The sequence below is a fragment of the Apostichopus japonicus genome, chromosome 13 (genome assembly GCF_037975245.1).
Source record: "Apostichopus japonicus isolate 1M-3 chromosome 13, ASM3797524v1, whole genome shotgun sequence".
Taxonomy (NCBI): Eukaryota; Metazoa; Echinodermata; class Holothuroidea; order Aspidochirotida; family Stichopodidae; genus Apostichopus; species Apostichopus japonicus.
This window is the reverse complement of record NC_092573.1, coordinates 6,963,523-6,984,901: the sequence shown is the minus strand read 5'-3', so window position 1 is coordinate 6,984,901 and position 21,379 is coordinate 6,963,523. Positions and strand designations below refer to the sequence as shown.

At 39.6% G+C, this 21,379-nt stretch overlaps 1 protein-coding gene across 3 annotated transcripts in view; it reads right to left on the bottom strand.

Annotated features, from left to right (window-relative positions):
• LOC139978925 (probable E3 ubiquitin-protein ligase HERC1) overlaps nt 1–21,379 on the bottom strand; it is a 72,623-nt gene that overhangs the window by 8,646 nt on the left and 42,598 nt on the right. Inside the window, exons 37-62 of one of the 3 annotated variants that reach the window (XM_071989506.1) lie at nt 20,514–20,783; nt 19,855–20,010; nt 18,838–19,063; nt 17,987–18,129; nt 17,545–17,669; nt 17,015–17,303; nt 16,526–16,723; nt 15,489–15,663; nt 14,457–14,727; nt 13,196–13,394; nt 12,382–12,670; nt 11,737–11,951; nt 10,844–11,047; nt 9,965–10,095; nt 9,515–9,714; nt 8,758–8,866; nt 7,843–8,001; nt 7,299–7,571; nt 6,153–6,506; nt 5,464–5,589; nt 4,799–4,937; nt 3,412–3,593; nt 2,192–2,347; nt 1,634–1,756; nt 1,212–1,314; nt 385–629 (exon numbers count right to left, since the gene is read on the bottom strand). In XM_071989506.1, the coding sequence (XP_071845607.1) occupies nt 385–629; nt 1,212–1,314; nt 1,634–1,756; nt 2,192–2,347; nt 3,412–3,593; nt 4,799–4,937; nt 5,464–5,589; nt 6,153–6,506; nt 7,299–7,571; nt 7,843–8,001; nt 8,758–8,866; nt 9,515–9,714; nt 9,965–10,095; nt 10,844–11,047; nt 11,737–11,951; nt 12,382–12,670; nt 13,196–13,394; nt 14,457–14,727; nt 15,489–15,663; nt 16,526–16,723; nt 17,015–17,303; nt 17,545–17,669; nt 17,987–18,129; nt 18,838–19,063; nt 19,855–20,010; nt 20,514–20,783 (5,060 nt within the window). The remainder of the gene's footprint in view (nt 1–384; nt 630–1,211; nt 1,315–1,633; nt 1,757–2,191; nt 2,348–3,411; nt 3,594–4,798; nt 4,938–5,463; nt 5,590–6,152; nt 6,507–7,298; nt 7,572–7,842; nt 8,002–8,757; nt 8,867–9,514; nt 9,715–9,964; nt 10,096–10,843; nt 11,048–11,736; nt 11,952–12,381; nt 12,671–13,195; nt 13,395–14,456; nt 14,728–15,488; nt 15,664–16,525; nt 16,724–17,014; nt 17,304–17,544; nt 17,670–17,986; nt 18,130–18,837; nt 19,064–19,854; nt 20,011–20,513; nt 20,784–21,379) is intronic. The other 2 variants (XM_071989508.1, XM_071989507.1) reach the window with 2 other exon arrangements.

Genomic DNA, 21,379 nt, shown 5'->3' with positions numbered 1-21,379 from the left:
ATGTCAAGTTTTTATAATTAAAAAAAAAAAATGGCTTTTCTTTCTTCATTTTTTGTTTGTTTGGAGAGGGGGGGGAGGGGTGGGATCTTTCAGTCTCAGCTACTTGTTACATTCTCTCTTCTTCATCTCCTTTCCTTTCAGCATAGAGAATAATCAAAGCTAATTGGTTTACATATGTCACATGACAAACTCATTTGAATAAACATAAAATGACAGCTCGACAGAGCATGTACACTAAACAGCTTGAATTGAAGGGAATGGATAAAGAGAGTGTAGTACTGGATACAAAAGATAGCAATAAAGTGAATGGAAACAACAAAACAAAACATTTAACAAACAAAGATCACTTTTACAAATACTTTCTATTATTATTTTTGACTTTACCTGTAAAATGTTCTTCCCTTGCAGATGACTGACTAACACAGGTTCTCTTATAGTAGCTGTGTTACCTAGGCCTAATTGTCCATCGCTGTTATTGCCCCACACCCAGATGTCTCCGGTACTAGTGAGTGCCATGCTGTGTTCAGATCCGACGGATAGAGCCTCGACGAAGAAAGCCGAGAGGTTGGGAATCTCCTGAGGACGGCTGGAGATCCGAGACTGCATCTCGGGTAAACCAGTCAGACGGTCTGAAGAAGAAACAAGAGGTTGAAAACTCCTGCCTCAAGCAGTGAAGCAGCTTCAGTAACAATCAGGGATGTCAACAAACAAGACAAGTCCATGATATGGAAATGAAATCAAATATCTCTCAGTTAATTTGCAGTTGATATCTTTAGGCAGTGAACAGTGTCATTCGATGATATTTTCTAAGAGGAATACTTTGAAAGATTGTGTCGCAGAAAATGGCTGGGTGTTCGCTGCTTTCCAGTACACGACAATAAACACTAGAACAATAGTTTGTAGCATTAATTTTATGACAGATTTTTAGAAAGCCTCTAACTTTTTTTGGATGAACATTTTATAAATTAAAAATATCAGCGCACCCCAAAGGCCTTCGATGCTTCCTAAGCACACTTCTTTCATGCTTAACATCCCTATAAAGCTGTTGTTGTCAAAATAAAAGATTTGACTAAGTAATAGCATTTGTGCATCTTTGAAAGATGACAAAGCGAGACTCCATTTGCTTAGAGAGAATAACAAATGTCTTTTGGAAGAGGTACCTTATTCTTGAATAAGAATAAACATCAGTAATAGCTTGTTTAGATCTTTACCTTGTCCGCACGCCATGACCCTGCCATCCTTTGTCAGAGCTACAGTGAACTGGGTACCGCAGTATACCTTCTTGATACCAATACCACAGAGTGCTTCCACCTTCTGCAACCAAAACATCAAACAGAGAAATTAAAGTGGTTTTAGGAGACAAGATGAAACATCGCAATCACTCATCAAACTCTGCAATAAACTCGTCATTAACATATCTGTTATCATGGACTACACAGCTGGCGAGGGCATACTGGGTGGGATTGTACATGACTAGTAGCATTATCTCATTGAAAGTTACAATAATTCTTGAATACAAGTACAGAATAAATTCTTTGCTGCCCTTTGTCGCTGCAGAACGGACCTCTTAATCAGTATTCGGTTGAAACAAATATTCATTAAATCAGTCTAGTTGTATTAACAGATGTTATACCTGTGGTGTTGACTTGGCTGTGGTGTGCCCTAGTCCCAATTTTCCATAGTCACCGTCACCAAATGCCCAAACGGTATTTCCATCAGTAGAGACACAAACTGTATGATTCAAGCCACAGGTAACCTGACAAAAACAAAAAACAAAAAAAAACACACAGTGCAATAAAAGAACCTCATCAAATTAAAACCTCAGCTAGTTTGGGCATTCCTGATGCAATTCAGGAAAAATGGAAATTCTTGATTTAGTCCAGATGTCATCTCTGTAGAACTTTTGTTGCTCAAGATGAAGATATTACTTTTAATCTTGAACTCAATTCTTGGTACTGTTTTATCCTCCTCACAAATAAGCACATGTAATTTTTGCATAGCCCCACCACCCTTCTCGAAAGTGAGAGTAAAAACTGTCCCAAAATTAACTGTAATCATGGCCACAATACACCAGCTGTGGTATTTATGATGATGCCATAATAAGTCATATCTTCCAATTTGTTTAAAAAATGGTTGTACATTAGTCGGCTTAAATGGTGCAATGACTTTACAAGAACAACAGAAACCATACCTGCCCGATCATATGTCCCTCTAGGAAAGCTACTCTCTCTGGAAGCTTTTTGTTGCTTGTATTCCCATGGCCTAATCTTCCACAGTCTCCATTTCCAAAGGTGTAAAGTTTACCATCAGCTGTGACAACTGCAGAATGTTTGAAACCACAGGCCATCTGCATACAACGAAACAAATTGGAAATTATGTATGTATAGAGGAGTTTATTCTAAAGAATTTACGCAACAAGTTATTTTAGGGGACACCTAACCAAATCCTTGGGTGAGATATGAGACATTAACTTAAAACTCTTAAACTTGTCTAAATGAATCAAGTTCCTTCTAGAGACCAGTTAGCCATCTAAATGACTCTTTAGAGCTGTCAATTATTACAAGACTAGTGTCCTTGAAATCAGCACATCACAAATTCTTCAATTCTACTAACTTTCTACCCACCTCATCCAGTCATGCATGTACATAATGCACCTTCAGAGACTACTACATCATTAATTGTTTTTCATCTCTAAGTTTATTGTCAACCATCTTATATATTATTGCACCTTCCATCTGACCATATCACATAAGACAGTACCACGTACCTGAGTAACATCTTTTAGGCTTCAATTTGTACACATCCCACCCCCCCCCCCCCGCCCCACCTTACCCTTTTAATCTCATATTATGACAAATCACTCCAATTTGTACTTAAACCACATATCCATGTAGTGCTTCAATTTGCAACCATCCCTCTCCCACTCCCATCCCCCCACCTGTCCCACTTGTTACCCCATAATCTACAAATTAAACGCCCCACACCTGAATCACATCTTCACCCTACTGAGCTTCAATTTGCTTAATAGCTGCAACCATCCCCTCCACTTCACCCTGCAACCCCCCCCCTACCTTGGCCCTATTTATTACCCCATCCTACACAAAGTGATACCACATACCTGAATCACATAACCCTACTGAGCTTTAATTTGCTCAATAGCTGCAACCATCCCTTTCACTTGCCCTTCACAATGCAACTCCCCCACCCCCCGCCACCCCTCCCCCCGCCCTATTTGATACCCCATCCTACACAAAGTGACACCACATACCTGAACCACATCTTCATCCCACTGAGCTTCAATTTGCTCAATAGCTGCAACCATCCCTCTCCCTGGCCCTTCACCCCTCCTTCCCCCCCCCCCCCCCTCGGCCCTATGTTATACCCCATCCTACACAAAGTGACACCACATACCTGAATCACATCTTCACCCTGCAGAGCTTCAATTTGCCTCGGTCTTCTCTGTCTGTCGCTGTTTCCATGACCTAGTTTACCAAAGTCACCGTCCCCCCAGCTGAATACCTCACCACTCTCTGTGAGTGCCATTGAGTGGCCATCTGAACCACAAGAGGTAGTCAACTGTGTCACTACAAAACCTGACGACACAAATGAGATCAGAGGACAATGAGAGCACAACTAATGTGTCTTATTTTATAGTCAAAGATCATGAGGGAAAAAATGATGAAAGTGCATCCACTTTAACCTCTAACCCAACTCATATTTACAATAGCTGAAGAGCAAATTTAAGATGCAGCTGGCCTCTCAGGTTCAATCCAGCACTTGATTAGGTTTGCTCTAGTGTGGTAAAATGGGCATTTTCCAAATCTAATGTCTTCCTGGTTCTGTCTGTGGCTGTACAAGAGTTCCATCATTTGAATACAGAGAATGGTCTCTAACAAAGTTACTGGTTCATTTCAAAGTGACAGAATCTTAATGCAGCAGCTATTGATATAAACAGGTTCAAGTTCTATCTTTAAGCTAAAGCAATGCATGACTAAATAGAGAAAGGGAACTTGGCCGCTACTTATCTACTTTATGGCCTGTGATGGTAAATATGTATCAAACATACAGGGCCTCAGTGACATACATGGGCTCAGTGACAGAGGCTCAGTGACGTACAGGGGCTCAGTGACATACAGGGGCTCAGTGACAAACAGGGGCTCAGTGACATACAGGGCCTCAGTGACATACAGGGGCTCAGTGACATACAGGGGCTCAGTGACATACAGGGGCTCAGTGACAAACAGGGGCTCAGTGACATACAGGGGCTCAGTGACATACAGGGGCTCAGTGACAAACAGGGGCTCAGTGACATACAGGGGCTCAGTGACAAACAGGGGCTCAGTGACATACAGGGGCTCAGTGACAAACAGGGGCTCAGTGATATACAGGGGCTCAGTGACATACAGGGGCTCAGTGCTATACAGGGGCTCAGTGACATACAGGGGCTCAGTGACATACAGGGGCTCAGTGCCATACAGGAGCTCAGTGACATACAGGGACTCAGTGCCATACAGGGGCTCAGTGACATACAGGGGCTCAGTGCCATACAGGAGCTCTGTAACATACAGGGGCTCAGTGACATACATGGGCTCAGTGACATACAAGGGCTTAGTTGCATACAGGGGCTCAGTGACATACAGGGGCTCAGTGGCATTTCCATTTTAGCATGATCCTTTTCCAAGACAGTTTGGGGTAGGAGACTATCAGACTAGAATCCAACATTGAACCATTTACGATCAATATGAAAGAAAGAGATAAGGCAGAATAAATAAAGTCTACATATTACGAGGAGGAATACCTTGTAATGCAGAAATGGTAGTCAGGCTGTGAAGGTCATCGGAGTTACCCTGTCCAAGTCTACCATAACTTCCTTCTCCACAAGCAGATACAGTACCGTTAGGGTGAATCACAAACGTACAATTGTGTCCACAAACAAGCTGAACAAAGAAAAGCAAATTTTTATCTATCGTAAGAACAAAAAAATCAGTCAAAAGAACTACAAGAATACCACTCAAAACAAGATCAAATGAAGTCATTTCAGAAGCATTTTAAATTTTGTTTCATTAAGTTGAAACTGAATTGATATAACCTAAAAGATGCACTGATCACACATAGTAGTAAAACTGCACCTGGAAAATACTTAAACCTACCAACTTTATAAAGGTAGTTTAAGGTCTGATAAAAAACATTTCATTTTGGAAATATGAGCATAGTTAGTAGTTAATGCGAGCTAAATGGATTATTACATAAAATCTTACTTTATGCTGCTTCCAGCACCATGGTTACTATCTCCATGGAAACAAAGCAGAGTTATATATGATAGTATCTGGCCGTTAATAACATTTTCATCAAGGCAATGAGATAAGTTTGATTTTAGTTATTTCAAGATCTTCCTCTATTGATGTTAATACATGTTTTGCTGTATGATCACCACAACCGCCATAGGCAACATCACCTACAGACCTGCTGTGCGGAAGAGAAAGATCCCAGTAACACTGCTGTCGTGGAGCCTCGTCCTGTCTCTGCTAGTTGGCCGTGCCTTCCACTGCCCCATCCGTACACCTCACATTTACCCCCGAGCTGCCAATCCTGTAGACGAATCAATAAACCTAATCTCAAAACAGAAACTATTGATAGGAAAATCATCTCTAGGATTCAGGCTTTTTTTCTTCTTTTTTTAAGAGTTTTTTAATTGAAAGAGTTTTTTTTGAAAGAGTTTTTTTTTTGAAAGAGTTTTTTTTTTGAAAGATTTTTTTTTTTTGAAAGAGTTTTTTATCATTTTCCTCTTGACATATACATTCAGACTTAGTATCCTACCTTTGGCTTAAATTCTTGACTGTTCTAATGAAGTAAAGAATGGATACATTTGAATCAGTCTCTATTGATTTTGTCTTTGATATGTGTCTGCACTACACTAGGATATGACTGAGGCATAGTCATAAATCAGTTTCATTCTTTTAAGATTGGAAAAGGTAATAAATAAATTGAAACTGTAATTGTTATGAAAAAGAAGGTCTATCATTTTAGCAAACTGTAACTTTGAACCAAAACTAAAGAGGGGAAAAAGGAGGGAGCTTTTGGGAGAGGGAGGTTGGGAGGCGGGGAGGAGATGTAGTGGAGAGGGGGGAGAAGAATAGGAAGGTGGGTACTACCTCTGGTTTGTGAGCTGCCCATGACATCACATCTTCGTCCATAGCTAAAGTCCATTCACTGTTGTCATAGGGATTAATGTCCTCCTCTAGGTCTTTGCTGTCCATGTTCTGAACTTCAAATTCTGGCGGGAAATTGCTCCTCGTGACCAGCGCAGAGGCAGACTTCAAAGCAGTGCAGAAGTTAGCTAACCAAGTCCACTCTTGTAGGACAGGGTGATCATCCGATTCCATGCAGTGGTGTAGAGGCTTTGGTTGGTAGAAGAGCGCCCTCTCTAATCTCAACGCTAACGCCAGTGCAGCCAAGTTCTGTAAGAAGCTGCTGTGGATAAGCTGATCTCCGCAAGTAACGTGAGGCTGAGAAATAAAAGATCGGTAGTTTATAGGAGCGCTTCTGTCTGCAATGTATGAATGGTACGTATAGCAGGTACGAGCTGCCTTCCCATGATAATATTCCAGGCCGTTTGAATGTACTATGTTGCTACATTGTTGTGTTAATATCACGAACAGACAAATTAAGAACTTGTTACATTTTCAAATGAAACATTAACAATTAGCCTAGCAGCCGAAAAACAATTCACAGCACACTTTTCTTGGTCTTGTCTACTATACATATAAGAAACAGGTGATCATCATTCATATCATTCATTATTATCTTAATCTTATAAACTTTTATATGTCTTAACCTGTATTTTTTATGTTCTGTATATTGTTATATTTTTATCCTAATTATAAATTTCTCTGTAAATTTATACTGGAATAAAGAAATGATGAATGATGAATCATTTTTAACACTTAAAGGTATTTATTGGCTGATTGTACCACTTTGGCTGAAACCCAAATAATTGGGAACTCATGGAAGAAAAATTGTAGTAGTTACTGGAATAAAATGAAGGGGAGAGGGAGGGGGTGGGGGCAAGGCTTGATTATCATAAGTAACTGTAGTAAAGGAGGTAGTTAATAATTTCTACATAAAATGATGGAATATTTCACAATCTCTTCTCCCAAATTAACTGAATTGATGTCAGAATTTGTAATATAAGCATAGGAGCTGTAAACAATTAACCCTAATTTTAACCCATTCAGTTTTACATTACTTGTAGTAAATTTCTTTTATTTTGTGACTTCTATACCCTCTGTTCTACAGACCTTTTCATAATTGTACTGGTCCTGTAATATTTTAGGGAGTTTCTCCAGGAATGCACTCAAACATGGTGCTTTCTTCACACTCTGGATGCCCTGTGCTGCCAGGCTCATCCGACAGACTGCAAAGTTGCGATGTTTCTGGTACCAGTCCTCGGTGACGTTGAGAAGAGTCAGTTCCCTGGACTGCTTGAAGCAGAGTACAAGCCCAGAGCCTGCAACCCAAGCTAGTTGCTGAACTGATGCCGGTCCTTGGATGGTTTGAAGGATGGACCCCTCCTAAAGACAATCAAGAGGTCAAAGGTCAAAGAGCATCTCCACTATTGATTTCACGAGAGTGATTCTGTAAATAGCGTACATATACAACATGTTTGCAACCTCAAATATACTAATCTGAGTTGGGACCAGTTGTTAAAAATTAATCAATTGATCACCTAACAGAAACAAATATCTTAATGACACACACATACCTTAGCTTTGTAGTTATAAATTTAGAAAAGTTTTGCAGGTGAATTCCGTTCAACCCCAACGTGAACTTATAAGAACTCACATGCAGGGCCCAAACATGAGCTAATCCATTGTTACAACCTGAGGCCAGGAACATTCCATTACTTGAGAGGGCTAGATGAGTCACAGGGGCCTGATGTCCAATCACAGTCAGCAAGTTGATGGGGGACTGGTCTTTATTGACAGGAAATCCTTCCAAAACCTATTAAAATACAAAAAAGAGATTAAAGAGATTAGCAGAGTTTAAACACTTAGAGTACATACTATTTTTTCTTTTAGGGATTAAAGACAAAGCACATGGTTATGTTCCAGTGATGATAATAAAAATCAAGTATGTTGCAATAAGTGCAGCTCAAGTGTATTAACTGCATCTCAAATCTTTCTACATATAGTTATTATATATGCATGATGCTTGACTATGCAGTGACTCCATGCATATTCATGAATGTGGTGGTAATGTATCCCAGCAATGATGAAAATGATTGAACATGAGTTGTATGCTTTGCTGATACAAATAAAAATAACCTAATATCACTAAATATAAAAAAATAGCATGCCTTTCGGTAAGCAATTGTAGAATAGTAACCCTCAAAGCTTCATACATCCAGATACCTCAGAAGACCATATGATTGCTTGAGTTTGGTTTGAATTAATCCACAGCTAGATAATAAACTCAATGATCAGAAAATCAATCCACTACAACCATCTCATTCCTGCTACACTCAACAATTCAGTATGAACTATGCAGAATATTTCAAAATAGGAGCTCAACAAATGAGAGAAATTCCCTTCTTTGAACTTAACATATATTTGTAGTAACATTACACATGTAAACATATCTGGGCTAAAGGGTACTTTCCCTGTGGAATAAATCAAACATCAACAACATTAAGTTACTATGCAGAGATGCATTCACATTTGTGACTAAACAAAGTGACGAATACAGAAAATTCTTTACGTTATTTGGATGATTCGGGCTCATGTCATTCCCCTCGGGTCCTTGGTTCCCGTCGTCATCGCCTCTTGATGGTATCTTCCATACATGGATGGACCCATCTTGACTACCGCTATAGAATGTAACAAAAAATAAGACCATTATGAGTTTATGAGAAGGTTATCATAAAACCTGAATATGTATGGACCATGTACATACTGGATCTTAATACCAAAGATTGCTAGGCAGGCAGTCATGTTGTAAAAGAAGGTTGCTTTGGTGGGAGGGGGATAAGGGGAAGGGGTTAAATGCATTTCACTTAAATATGGCAAGAAACATCGTCAAATGTAGACACCTGAAGATACGTAGTTTCCTCCCTAGACGATTCTAGGATAACGAACAAACGTCTAAGAATGGTCAAACATTCCTACTTACAAGAAAGGGTTTTAGAGCAATCCACTGGGTTCTGAGGACAGCTAGCTTGTTTCCTTCTTTAGTATCAAGTATGACAGTCCAAAAAATATCTCCTTACTCAAGGACAATTCCATAATGCAAGCAATATTTTCCAACTGGTTAAAAGTTATATCCCTCCCTTCTTTGCTTGAGGAAGAAGGTGGGGGGGGGGGTCGGTTGGGGGACTATGCAAAATAATTGGTGACACCAACATATATTTGATATTATTTTGATAACTTGCAAGAGTTTTGTTACTGAGACCTAATTATTGTCTACTATCAATATCACCGTTTAATAACGGTCGCACATGTAGTCGATTGGAACTCACGTAGCGACCAGCGTCCAACGGTCTGCCCAATGTCCAGCTAGAGGACACCAGCTCATGGACGTAACCGGTGATTTGTGTCGCAGCTTGTACATGCAGACCCAACGCTTGTTTGCGCACAGCCACACAGACACCGGTTCACCCGGGGCACCAGAGATGAGCAGTTTCCCTGTTGGGTCCCACTGCAGGCAATTCACTGGTTTCTAAAACAAATAGTTGAATAAAAATCATATGTTACTTTTGTGAAATGGGGGGTAAAAATTTGCCAAACATTTAATCAAGAACAAAGACAAAATTCCAGCAAAAAATTATACCGTTAATTTCGACTAAAAAGTAGGTTAAGTGCATGTTAGTAACTAATGAGACTAATTAGACCAATCAGCAAAACAGTATTGATCCGTTTTAGACCACAAGGTAAAAAGAGAGATCGATAGAAAAATGCAAAAGTCAAACCTTATGCATAATGAGTATTTCCAACGGTTGAAAATCAAACATGTCCTTGCTACAAAGAGCAACAGCGCCATCAGAGTATCCCACAGCAAAACGACGATCTTCATCGAACCAGGATAAACATGTAACGGCCACTGTTGATACAAATAGTATTGTAGGGAGGGGGTTAAACCATACTATTGCATAATCAATTATGTGAAACTTTTAATGGAGTTTTTAGTTTTGTCATATTTATCAAAATCTTATGTCATCTTATTATCACAAGGGCATTTCATCATTTTCAAACACTAACATCACTATATCCATGTAGAAATAATACTCTTAAATAGTAGGCTACATTACTGTAAACCTTCACGATAATAAAAAACAAAAACAAGTCTCACTTCAATAGACAGCTTCCTTAAAGGGTGTGAAGACTTGCGCTCAAAGAAATGTCTCATGTCGGTAATCTGACCTAGTTTCGAATGAGGTGTAACACAAGTGTTAGACACCACCATCGATCCCAGAAAATACACACATAGCTTGCTACCGTCGGTATTTAGACACTAGTGTACAGTCAATACATACAGCTACGGTTAATACCCACAACACAGTGTACATAGCAGCGTGGACATCTCAGGTCTAGATACAAGATAACAAGGTCTCACGTTTCATTACTGTCTGCATTTTGTAGTGACAAGAAGAAAATGTCATTAGCAAGCAACGGAAAGCTAACTTTTTCAGAGTGCGGCACACGGTTCGGGGCGAGTCTTCAATACCTTTAAACCTATTAATTAATATACTTAACAAAGATTGAAGGAGATAAAATTGGGGTCAAACTTTAGCTAAGAATGGTTAAAGATTTGAGAGCCTATTGCCAATTGTTTTTTTTGGAGCACAAACCTCCTTCCCGGTAACACTGTTCCAATTCTACTCTATGATAGGTAGTGTGGTCCAGGACTTCCAACATTCCTATTGAACCATCCAGCCGACCAATCAGCAATAAGTCCGTGCTTGTGCCTGCTCTACCCTCGAAGAAGAGCTTTGTCTGTGGCCAGGCCAGGGCTGTCACAATATTTGGTTGAACGTCAAGTTGGCCTCTTCCACCTAGTCAACGAAGAGGGAAAATTTCTTATTATTGTATGGAAAGAATTGACTTTCACTACAAAATTATATCTCGGAAAAATGTTTTTGGTTGAGTACATTTGACAGAGCATCAGTTAAATCTCATATTGACTTGATCCAATGAGAGCTGTTAATGGCTTGAATAACAGCAATAAATTTGACACATACAATAAGGGATGCTACTACAGAAAGGAGGGACGGAGGGAGGGGGGGGGGGGTGGGGAGAGGGTGTCAAGACACTGTCATTGCAATAAACTGAGACTATATACACCAGAACATACAAGGGATGCTACTACAGAAGGGGAAGGGGAGGCGGGAGGGAAGGGGGTGTCAAGACACTGTCATTGCAATAAACTGAGACTATATACACCAGAGGATACTCCTGGACTTTGATATATGATGAGTCTTGCCTTAAGTTTGCTGACCTTGTGAGGAAATGGATTTACAGCATATTTTCAAACAATGGGAAACCTAAATGAAAGTTATCCGCCAATGAATTGCAACTCCAAAATTGAGTACCCTTTCAGTGCTACGGAAGAAGCAGTTCAGGTATTAGAATGTCTCAATAATGATCCCCTTGATGACCTTTGACCTTCATTTCCTACGATATACTAATAACCAAGTACTTAAACTAACCATCAAGAACACCCATCACAGTGCAATTAACGTACCTGTTGTGAACCATATGTTGACAAGATTGTCGGCAGCTCCTGCTAGGACCCTGCCTCCAGCCTCCCAGCATAACAGTCCTATGGAGAATCCCCCTTCATGGTTCCCCTCCGAGATGACCAAGTCACTGGAGCCGGTGAAGGTGCAAGACTGCTGTAGTGTGGGCTTGTTCTGAGGAGACGGCACGTTCCAGATGCGAACTCGTCCATCTTTACCACTAGTGAATCAAGAAAGTTGCAAAGTAAAACTTTGATTTTGGCAATATTTTAGGTTTGGTCATATTTTAGCTTCCAAGAGTGGCTTTCAACTGAACCTATCATGTCCAAAGTCATAAACGTACATCTTCTTATTTCAAAAACTCAATCAAAAGGCTGAACAAAGAGGAATAAAAAATACAAATACCTTAATTATTTCTCTTGCAGAGAAAATGCAAGCAAAATTGCTTTTGGGCAATTCGGTTTAGATATTTGGATTGGCTTGTTGTCCATTTAAGAAATGGACAATATAAGCCCTTGCAGTGTGTGCAGTTACTATTAATAAGCTGTGTTGTCTCTCTGTTGTGAAAAACTAAATCTGGAAAAGCACACTTGTCAATTTACTTTAGATTAATTTTGAAAGGATTTAGTTTTTGAAATGGTTGAACTCACCAAGATGCTAGCAGTGATTTTCTGACGTGTACAACACATCCCGTTACTCCACCTCCATGGGCCTCAACCTTGCTGGTCAGGCAAGGTGGAAGGTCACCTGCTAGGTCGGCAAAAGTCAACCTAGTGTCCTTAACCTCTGGCAGGTTGTGATTGGCCAGAACCCTAACCAGCTGTTGCGCTGCCCACTGTCGATGAATGGAGGAAATCCGGTTGGACAAACAGCAAGCTGCGAGTGCATTTGTCAAAAGGAGGGAGGTCATTTGAGGGTCGATGGAGCTGGTGTCCAAAACTGCAGTAGAAGAGAGAAACGACACAGTCAAATCTTATATTAGTACGATCCAGTCACTGCTAAGATCATGGGGAAAGTAAAAAGGCTTAGGTGGATCTAGGTTAACAGAGATAAAATCAAGTGCGATATACATCTGAAGCACTTTCACTTCCAGGAAAGATTCTTCCTAATTCAAGAGTCTTCCTAATTCAATACCTTACTTGAACCAAGGGAAAGGAAATTGTGGATGGTAAGAATCATTTAATTGAAAAAAATTGAAACAAATGCCTTATGATGATTCATAGATAACCAATTTAAACCAAATGAAAATAACATAATACAATTGAAAAGGTTTTCACACTGTGAAATCTTTTCAGACAACAGAAACAAGCCAGGTAACATATCCTGCAGTTGACAAGATGCAATAAGTCTGTCCCACAGATAACTGACAGTTACCTTCATTTCTGTACTGGCCTGGACAACAATAATAATAATACAGAAAGAACTGTTCAATAAACAAACTTTATGAACTCTTCTTATACTCACTGTCATTAGATTTCTCTGGTATCTTACTTAGTTCTTGTTTCATACTGGAATCTACCAAAAGCGCCACCAATGCTTGGGTCACCGCAAATCGAGGTGCAGAGAGAGCTCTCTGATCGGAACATCCTTGGTCCTCTCTGAGGTTACCTTGGCGAGTATCGATGGCGGACACGTTAATACCGCACGCTGCTGACAGTAAGTCCTGTGAAAGAAGAAGATGAAGATGTTAAACCAAATGAGAGTCTACCATCATCATGTTCCTCTCATCTGATTAATTCTATTAAACTGCAAATATAAGTCAGGTGACTCGCACTGATCGAGAAACAGGGAGGTGATACAGTCTATGGTGGTATACTGTGACTTTGTGTGTCCCCTACATGCCCGTATTGTGTTATGCATATGGATTATAGCTATAGCTTTAACATATGTTTAATAAAGAAAGTAGTACCTTTCTGTGTTCTTGTCAGTATATCTACCAAACCTAGTGCTTAAATTAAATATAAATATATATATAAATATAAAAAATAAAAAAAAATAAAAAAATATATATAATAAATATAATGATAATAATAATAAAAAATAATAATCATAAAAAAAAAGATAATAATAATAATTTAAATATAAACATATAAACATATATATATATATAGTGTTATGATTGTACAGAGTGCACCCCTGGAGCTTTGAATCTGACAATTTTACACATACCACTTGCTACACATTCAATTCTTATTTACGGCTTGGCTTGCCTATGAAGAGTGGTCATTCTGTTAACAATTGGGTAATAGGCCCTTAATGACAGTTATTTAAGCCAATTTATATGCTTTCAAACACCAGTAGAATCACTGTGGTCGAGTGGTAGGGACTTCGGTTCGTGACACAAAGATCCGGGGTTCGATTCCTACCTTCGCCTGATGAGTCCCAAAAGGACGAAACTGGTCGTGAAGTGGAATATTTCTGGTGTGTCATTCTTTATTGATTTACTATATATCTGTCATACCACTTGCTACACATTCAATTCTTATTTATGGCTGGGCTTGCCAATAAAGAGTGGTTATTCTGTGTAAAATTGTCAGATTCAAAGTGCCAGGGGTGCACTCTGTAGTAGCATTTAAGTATACTACAAAGCTAATTGGGTAAGAATAAATATATTTTAAGAAGAGGAAGAAGAGGAAGGGGTTATAAATTGATACTGCTTTAAAATGAAACTTAAAATATGAAAAAAGTGATGAGCCCTTTTTTAAAAAAAAAAGAAGAAGCTTACCTTAGTACAGAGCTGCATCAACATTCTAGCTGATATCGGGTTGCTTGAGACCAAGGAAAAGATGGCTGTGCTTAGATACGACAGGCTGGATGACCCATGACCCAAGACTCCTTGGCCAAAGGTCATATCCCTGGTGTTATCAACAGGAGAAGATTCCCCGGTGGGGATGTCGGTACGGCCGGCAGCGGCCAAGCACATGAGGCGAACAATCAACTGAATGTCGGACAGGCCTATTCTGTCCAGACCCTCGGATAAGTTGCATATGGATCCACTAAGATAGAAAATAAATGAAAAAAAATAGAAAAGAAAAGCAGAAAGCTTTTATAGTACATTGCCAGGAATGCTGTATATGATTAAACAGAACATTAAAAGCACATATTACACTAAGCAGCATTTGGGGTTAAAGGGTTTCAAATAAATGTGCTTTCACAAAGTTTTTCAGTTGTTCTAACAAAGTTAAATTTTACCATTAAACTTACAAATGCTTTTTAGAGAATAATCGAACATAATCACTTGGAAAAAAAGTTGGGGGGGGGTGGGGGGGCACTTTTCTCAATATCCTTTTCTACAACATTCAACAGAGCACACGCAGAAAGAAGTTAAATATTCCAAATTTTTGTGTCTGAAAGTGTGTGAAAAACAAAAACATTCGACATAGAACCCTGTTTAAATGAAAAATAATATTCAGTTCAGTTTGCTACCACTTGTGTTAAAACGACAAGGATTGAACAATTATCAACACAAAAGTTGAGGAGGAGGAGAGATGAAGAAGTCTGATGCTTTAAGAGGCAGCTGCTCTTTTTACAGAATGGGTAGCAAAAGACAAGCTACAGAATCAGACATAAGCTTTTTCCGCGAATATCCGTGATTTCTTTTCTACCTCGGGAACAAAAACTGTTATCCTAACACACTGTTGCATACGCAAACTGGAGCCTATACCACAATTTTTGCAAAGTTCCATGTTCTGTTTTTACCCCAGGCTCATCCCTGCAGAATACAATACAACATTGGCTGTTTGGTATTAAAGATTACCTCACAGAGAGAAGTGACAGGGCCCTCATGACAATGGACCGGGCCAACAGGACCTGGATTGTAGCAGTAGTCTTCCTCAGCGCCGAGATCCTCTCCGGGGCTTTGGTCAGCAGTGTGATCTGTTCGGCTAGACTAGACTTAGCCGGTGCTGTTGATTGAGACACTAGCAATGAATCTATGCAATCAAAAAGAAATTAGAATCACCACAAGTAGCTTTCTATCCAGCTTGAAAGAAGTCTTTAGAAAACTAGTCAAAGGTACAATTTTTTGAAGATGCAAGGTGTGGATTATTTCTTGTAAAATCAAAGCATAGGGAGCTCTCTTGCAACAGCTACGCTTAAGAAATACTGGCACATAATATTGATGACAATCTGTGAATCCATTTTTTGAATTTTTAAGGATACAAGTATTCTACCGCTGGCGGACATTTTCATTCATTAAATTCCGAGGACTTGATAGAAAACAGTTTATTCGATTTCAAGATCAGCTTTCAAGCTTAGTGAGTCTTTCAGTTAGAGATATTTTCAAGCTTCTGTGATTGTGTTTCTTGGTGTTTACTTCCTTTGCTTTCTTTTTAATTTTTATAATCATTTTCAGTTTCGACAAGTAAGGAAACGTTTTTGTTGATACTATACAGGTCATTGAGGATACAGAATTATAATGTCTCTGGTGCTAATATGTTATGTTTTGTGCATGTCTAGTTTCGGACAGGTCATGTTAATAGTGTATTAACAAGCCTGACAAAATTAGCTAAAAGAAGACATGGCCACTTGCTACATATCATTTTGGTTACAATGTCTTTAAGATCACCAACCAGAGATGGTACAAAATATAGTTCAAAATGCCACAATACACAGAATATGTTTTGATCTCTTCTCTAATTTCCTTGGAAAGCAATGGAGGTTGCCGTTTGCAGGGGTGGGATAATTATTGCAAAAGAAAAGAATCTTCGATCCATTATAACACTATTGATATTTGATTACAATACCCAGAATGAATCATAATAAAGTTAAAGTACCATCTCAATCCTGACTTACCCAGCCTCTGCATTTGGTTGCATGGTGTAGTACCTGCCGGGACCGATCTTCCACCGAGAGGGTCGGGATCGACAAATCGAACGGGGTCCAGAATTGGTCTGGAGTCGGATAGTCCCAGACGACTCATAACTTGTTCAAAAGTCTCGGCCTTTTTGGTCTCTCCCATCATTTCATCTGGAAGGAATAATTCTGCAAAATCTAGAGAAATGAGGACAAACAATAAAAAAATAAAATAAATAAACAATGATTGGCAAGAATGATTTACTTCAGCTTCAATCTGCAATCAAACCTGAGGAACTAAACGATGACAATTGTACTAAAAATTAGATTGCATAACAAATTGTGAATTCAGAGTTAAGACAAAATTAAGTTAAGCCAATTCTTTTTCATAACTTTGTAAACTTTCCTAATCCTTAACCTATTAGGTTGATTTATTTATAGTACATGCTCTAGCCAATGAAAGCAAAATTAATTTTGATATTTTTTTACCGCTGGCTGAAGATTGCGTCAAGGATCCAAACTCCGTAGCGATCGGTTTTTCCTTCACCTCCTTTTTCATCAGGTAGCTCTGACGACAGGTCGGACACATGAGGTAATAAGGACTACCGGTCCCGCATGCCGCCATTATCCAGCCGTCCACATAGACGCCATCGCTCCTGTAACCGTGGCTACCACAGTTCTTTCCACAGCCAGGATGGACGCTGCGCATGTGGCGATTGAAATTTGAAGTACTGCTGCCACATAGTTCACAGAAGATTTGAGCAATCTGCGATTGAAACTAAGAAACACACAAAAAGGAAAGGACAACAATAAGACAGAAATGTTGATACTGCAGACAGCTTATTTATTTTATTAACTTATAATTTGAAGTCCTGACTCTGAAGGAATTGTTGTATTTCAGGGGGAGTAAAATTTCCTTGCTAGACCCCCTTCCTTTTCTGGACATTTGCTCCCCCCCCTGCCCAGTGTCTCTAACAGTGTGTTGCCCCCTCATCGTCTCTGTGTTGTGAAATACTCACCATCGGGAACCACATCCCTAGTAGTTCTCTCTCCGCTGCAGAGCTGGCCAAGAAATCAATTTCGTCTTCCTCCATGTCCATATCTTCATCACTGAAGAAAACATCTCGGTGTACATCACTGCTTTCTGTGAGATAAAATATTTCTTTATCATTCGAGGAAAACAACTTTGGTTTTACATTAATACCTGACATTGGAATACATCAATATTAACAGCTTCAGAAATTAAGATTTGAACCAATTTCTAGGAAGCAATGACTATAGAGCACACTCCTGCATTGTGGCACCCATTGCTTCTTTTTTTTTTCTAAACACATTTTCTAAGAACATTTGCTTTATTGATCATATCTGATATTCATATTTATGATGAATAATTTATACCATCATAACTAACGACACTCTTTATATACATTGCTTAATATTTGTATGGATTGTATGTCATACCCTGACCATCCAAACTTTCAGCCATGGTGCTTGCCAGGCAAGATAAATCCAGGACAGCATTGATTCTCCTTGGGCGTGAATGTCTGGTTTCCCCCACGGGTAAGGCCATATCCAGTAAAGTCATGTCTGTACTCATATTTGATCTGATAAGTTAAAAAAAGAAAGAATAACATTCAATACTTGCAAGAGGGAGGACATTCTGCATCCCAGTAAAACAGAAGCATAGGCATTTTGTGGTCATTAAAAGATAAACTTTTCTGCCTCAAAAGTTTACAAGAGACTGTCAATAGTGGGATATACCACCACCACGACCACCACCACCACCAACTCCATAATCAACACCACCACATCACTATAACCAACACCACCTCTATAACCAACACCACCACCTCCATATTAACCAAGACCACCACATCACCATAACCAAGGCAACCTCCATAACCAAGACCACCTCCATAACCAAGACCACCATAACCAAGACCACCACCATAACCAACACCACCGCCATAACCAACACCACCTCCATAACCTACACCACAACATCACCACAACCAACCCCACCACACCACCACCACCATCTCTATAACCAACACCATAAGCAACATCACCACCATCATCATTTCATTTATTTTAGTCACTTCTAGGGAGGGGGGGTGGGGGATTCGTAGGGTTGAGTTCACCATAAGGTGTTTGCTTGACAATCATAAAAAATAACCATGTACATTCTACTGATACACTTTTTGGGGGGAATGGTACAATGCTGCCAACCATCAAATAAATTCTATTTTCTGTTTCAGTTTTGGTGAAGTATGTGTGGAGGGATGATGGGGCATAGGGGTGGGAGAACTCACTCTTCTGAGCTGTAGGTGGTCGCTGATCGATCAGAAGACATTATCATGAAGGTGACATTCTCGTCTCTGTTGGTAAGGTTACTAGAAGTGACCTCAGATGGAGGTTCCCTGGCGCTAGCTCCTCGGACATCATCCTCCTCCTCCTCCAGCTCCTCCACACTGGGATGCTCCAGCATCCACGTAGCCAAGGTGTTGATGTGATCTGCATCCAAATCACCTGATGAACCTGTCAGTTTAAATTACAACATTTCAGGTCTTAAGTGTTTTACCGATCAAATTTAAAAAGTTGAAGGTTTATAGTCTTATATGAGGCTAAGGCCTCCTCACATGACTTTACAACTTAACCCCTGGTCATTGGTAACTCGTCGCACCCACACACCAAAGTGTGCACAATTCAATCAATCTCTCCTGGGGCACTACAGTGCACCATGTGTCCCCCAGGGACTTCCCATAGGGTGCAGCCACAAACCGGCGCACACAACTATATTTACAAGTAACATCGCAGGTCCCAATTTATGCACCTGGGTGAAGAGAGGCAATGGAGATAAAGTGCCTTGCCCAAGGACACAACATAATAATGATCAGGACTCGAACCTGATAACCTTAGTTTACAAGTCCACTGCCTTAACCATTTGACCAAAACTCTCTACCACAATGATTCAATTTATGCACCAAGGATCTACATTCTATTCTCAGCTTTAAAATGTTTGAAAAAAGTGGTGTCCAATCTCAAGCTAAGCTTTCCATAGCAAGCAACAATATAACTCCAAGATATGGAACTTTGTCAGTCCTACAAATCAAATTCTTTAGCTAGTATTTGAAGACAGATTCTCATTGGTCAACTTTGTTTTTCTTTGCAGTATGTGTGGATATATTTTTGTCATTAACACACATGATAAACCTATGGTTCATATTGTCATTTTAAAATATACTTCTGCACCTCATAGTTGAATTTGAGGGAAACTTAAGTTTTTTAATTTAAAGCGTTTTTTGAACCTGGAAATGAGAAGTACTGACCAGTGGCTGTCATGGCTTTCCGGATATGTCTGACGGTGAAACCCATTTCGAGTAATGGAACAGCTATTGGCGGGGGAGGCGGTGATGGGGAACGCCTGGTGGCCATATTTCTAGCACTGGAACTGGAGGGTACTGTAATTGGACGAAACATCAGTGCTGTTAGCAGAAGAAAAAATAAATAAATAAAAAACGAAAAAAGCAAACAAGATATTTAATGCCGTCTTGTAAAAACATGCCCTAGGTTATTGCACAGTAATTTTTTTTTCCTGTCCAGAATCCATGATTGTGGAGATAATTTGTCTGTAGAGCAATACAGTTTTGTATTTCACGTATGACAGGTTACGGTCAATATCCTGGTTACAAATTGAATTCTTTTTTTTTTAGAAATAATATCAAATTTATCTGGAGCTGCATGGAACCTGTAAGAATGAAGTACATACATCTTGTGTAGCAGTCTTCCGGTTTTGATGCGAGTTTTATTTCTCATTCTGAGAGTAGTACGCCTCAGTGTACAGACGCTGCCATTTACTCATTGTGCACTGCATTCAATAGTCATGCGGACCAGATATTTAATTTATTCCCTGATTGGCAGATTCTCCATTGGTCAATATTTTCCAAATAAAGTCTGGTTATTTGCAATGAATTCTGACTACACTTACAACTTCTTCTTTCAAATTCAGGTGAATGTGGTGGAGTTATATCAGGAGAAGGCAGTGCCCGTGGTAACGCTCTGAAACTCTTCCTGAATGCATGGTGTCTAGATCTACCAAACCAGTTTCTAAAGGGTGGAGTAGTCCGTGGGACTGAGGATGGCGTGGGTGGGGCGGATAGTACCCCTCCTACCACTTCCTCCGAGGAATGGTCTAGTTGGCATTGTTCAGCCTGTAGATCCTGTCTGCTGCCATCCCTTCCTCTAGAAGACGTAGTACCTGAGAAGATGGATATTGCCCATCGAAGCATAAACAAGTTGTATAATGCTATAATGGCAACTTTACATTAAACATAATACCCACAAAGCAAACTTGAGTACCATTAATTCAACAAAGTTGATTAAATGCAAGAAAAAGCATATACCTGCAACTTGGAAGGTATTCTAACCATCCTAAAAAATTATTTTACAGTTTTAGGTATCTCACACTACTGGCATCAAAGCATTATCCTTTATCCCTTTGGTCCCCAGATCACTAATTGGGTTTGTAGCCCATCCTGACCACCCAATCCCCACCCTCTCTTCAGGCCTGCTGCACAGGAGTAGATACCTCACAATACTTTTAAGAAGTAGATACCTTACAGTACTATTAAGCAGCAGATATTCCAGTATTACAAAATGATCGCTCAGTATTACATCTATGAGCGATACACCCTTACATGTTCCATTATTACGAGGCGATCCACCAGTCTTACATCTATGGGCGATACATCCTTACATGTTCTAGTATTACGAGGCGATCCCCCAGTCTTACATCTATGGGCGATTCATCCTTACATGTTCCAGTACTACAAAGCAATCCCCCAGTCTTCACAT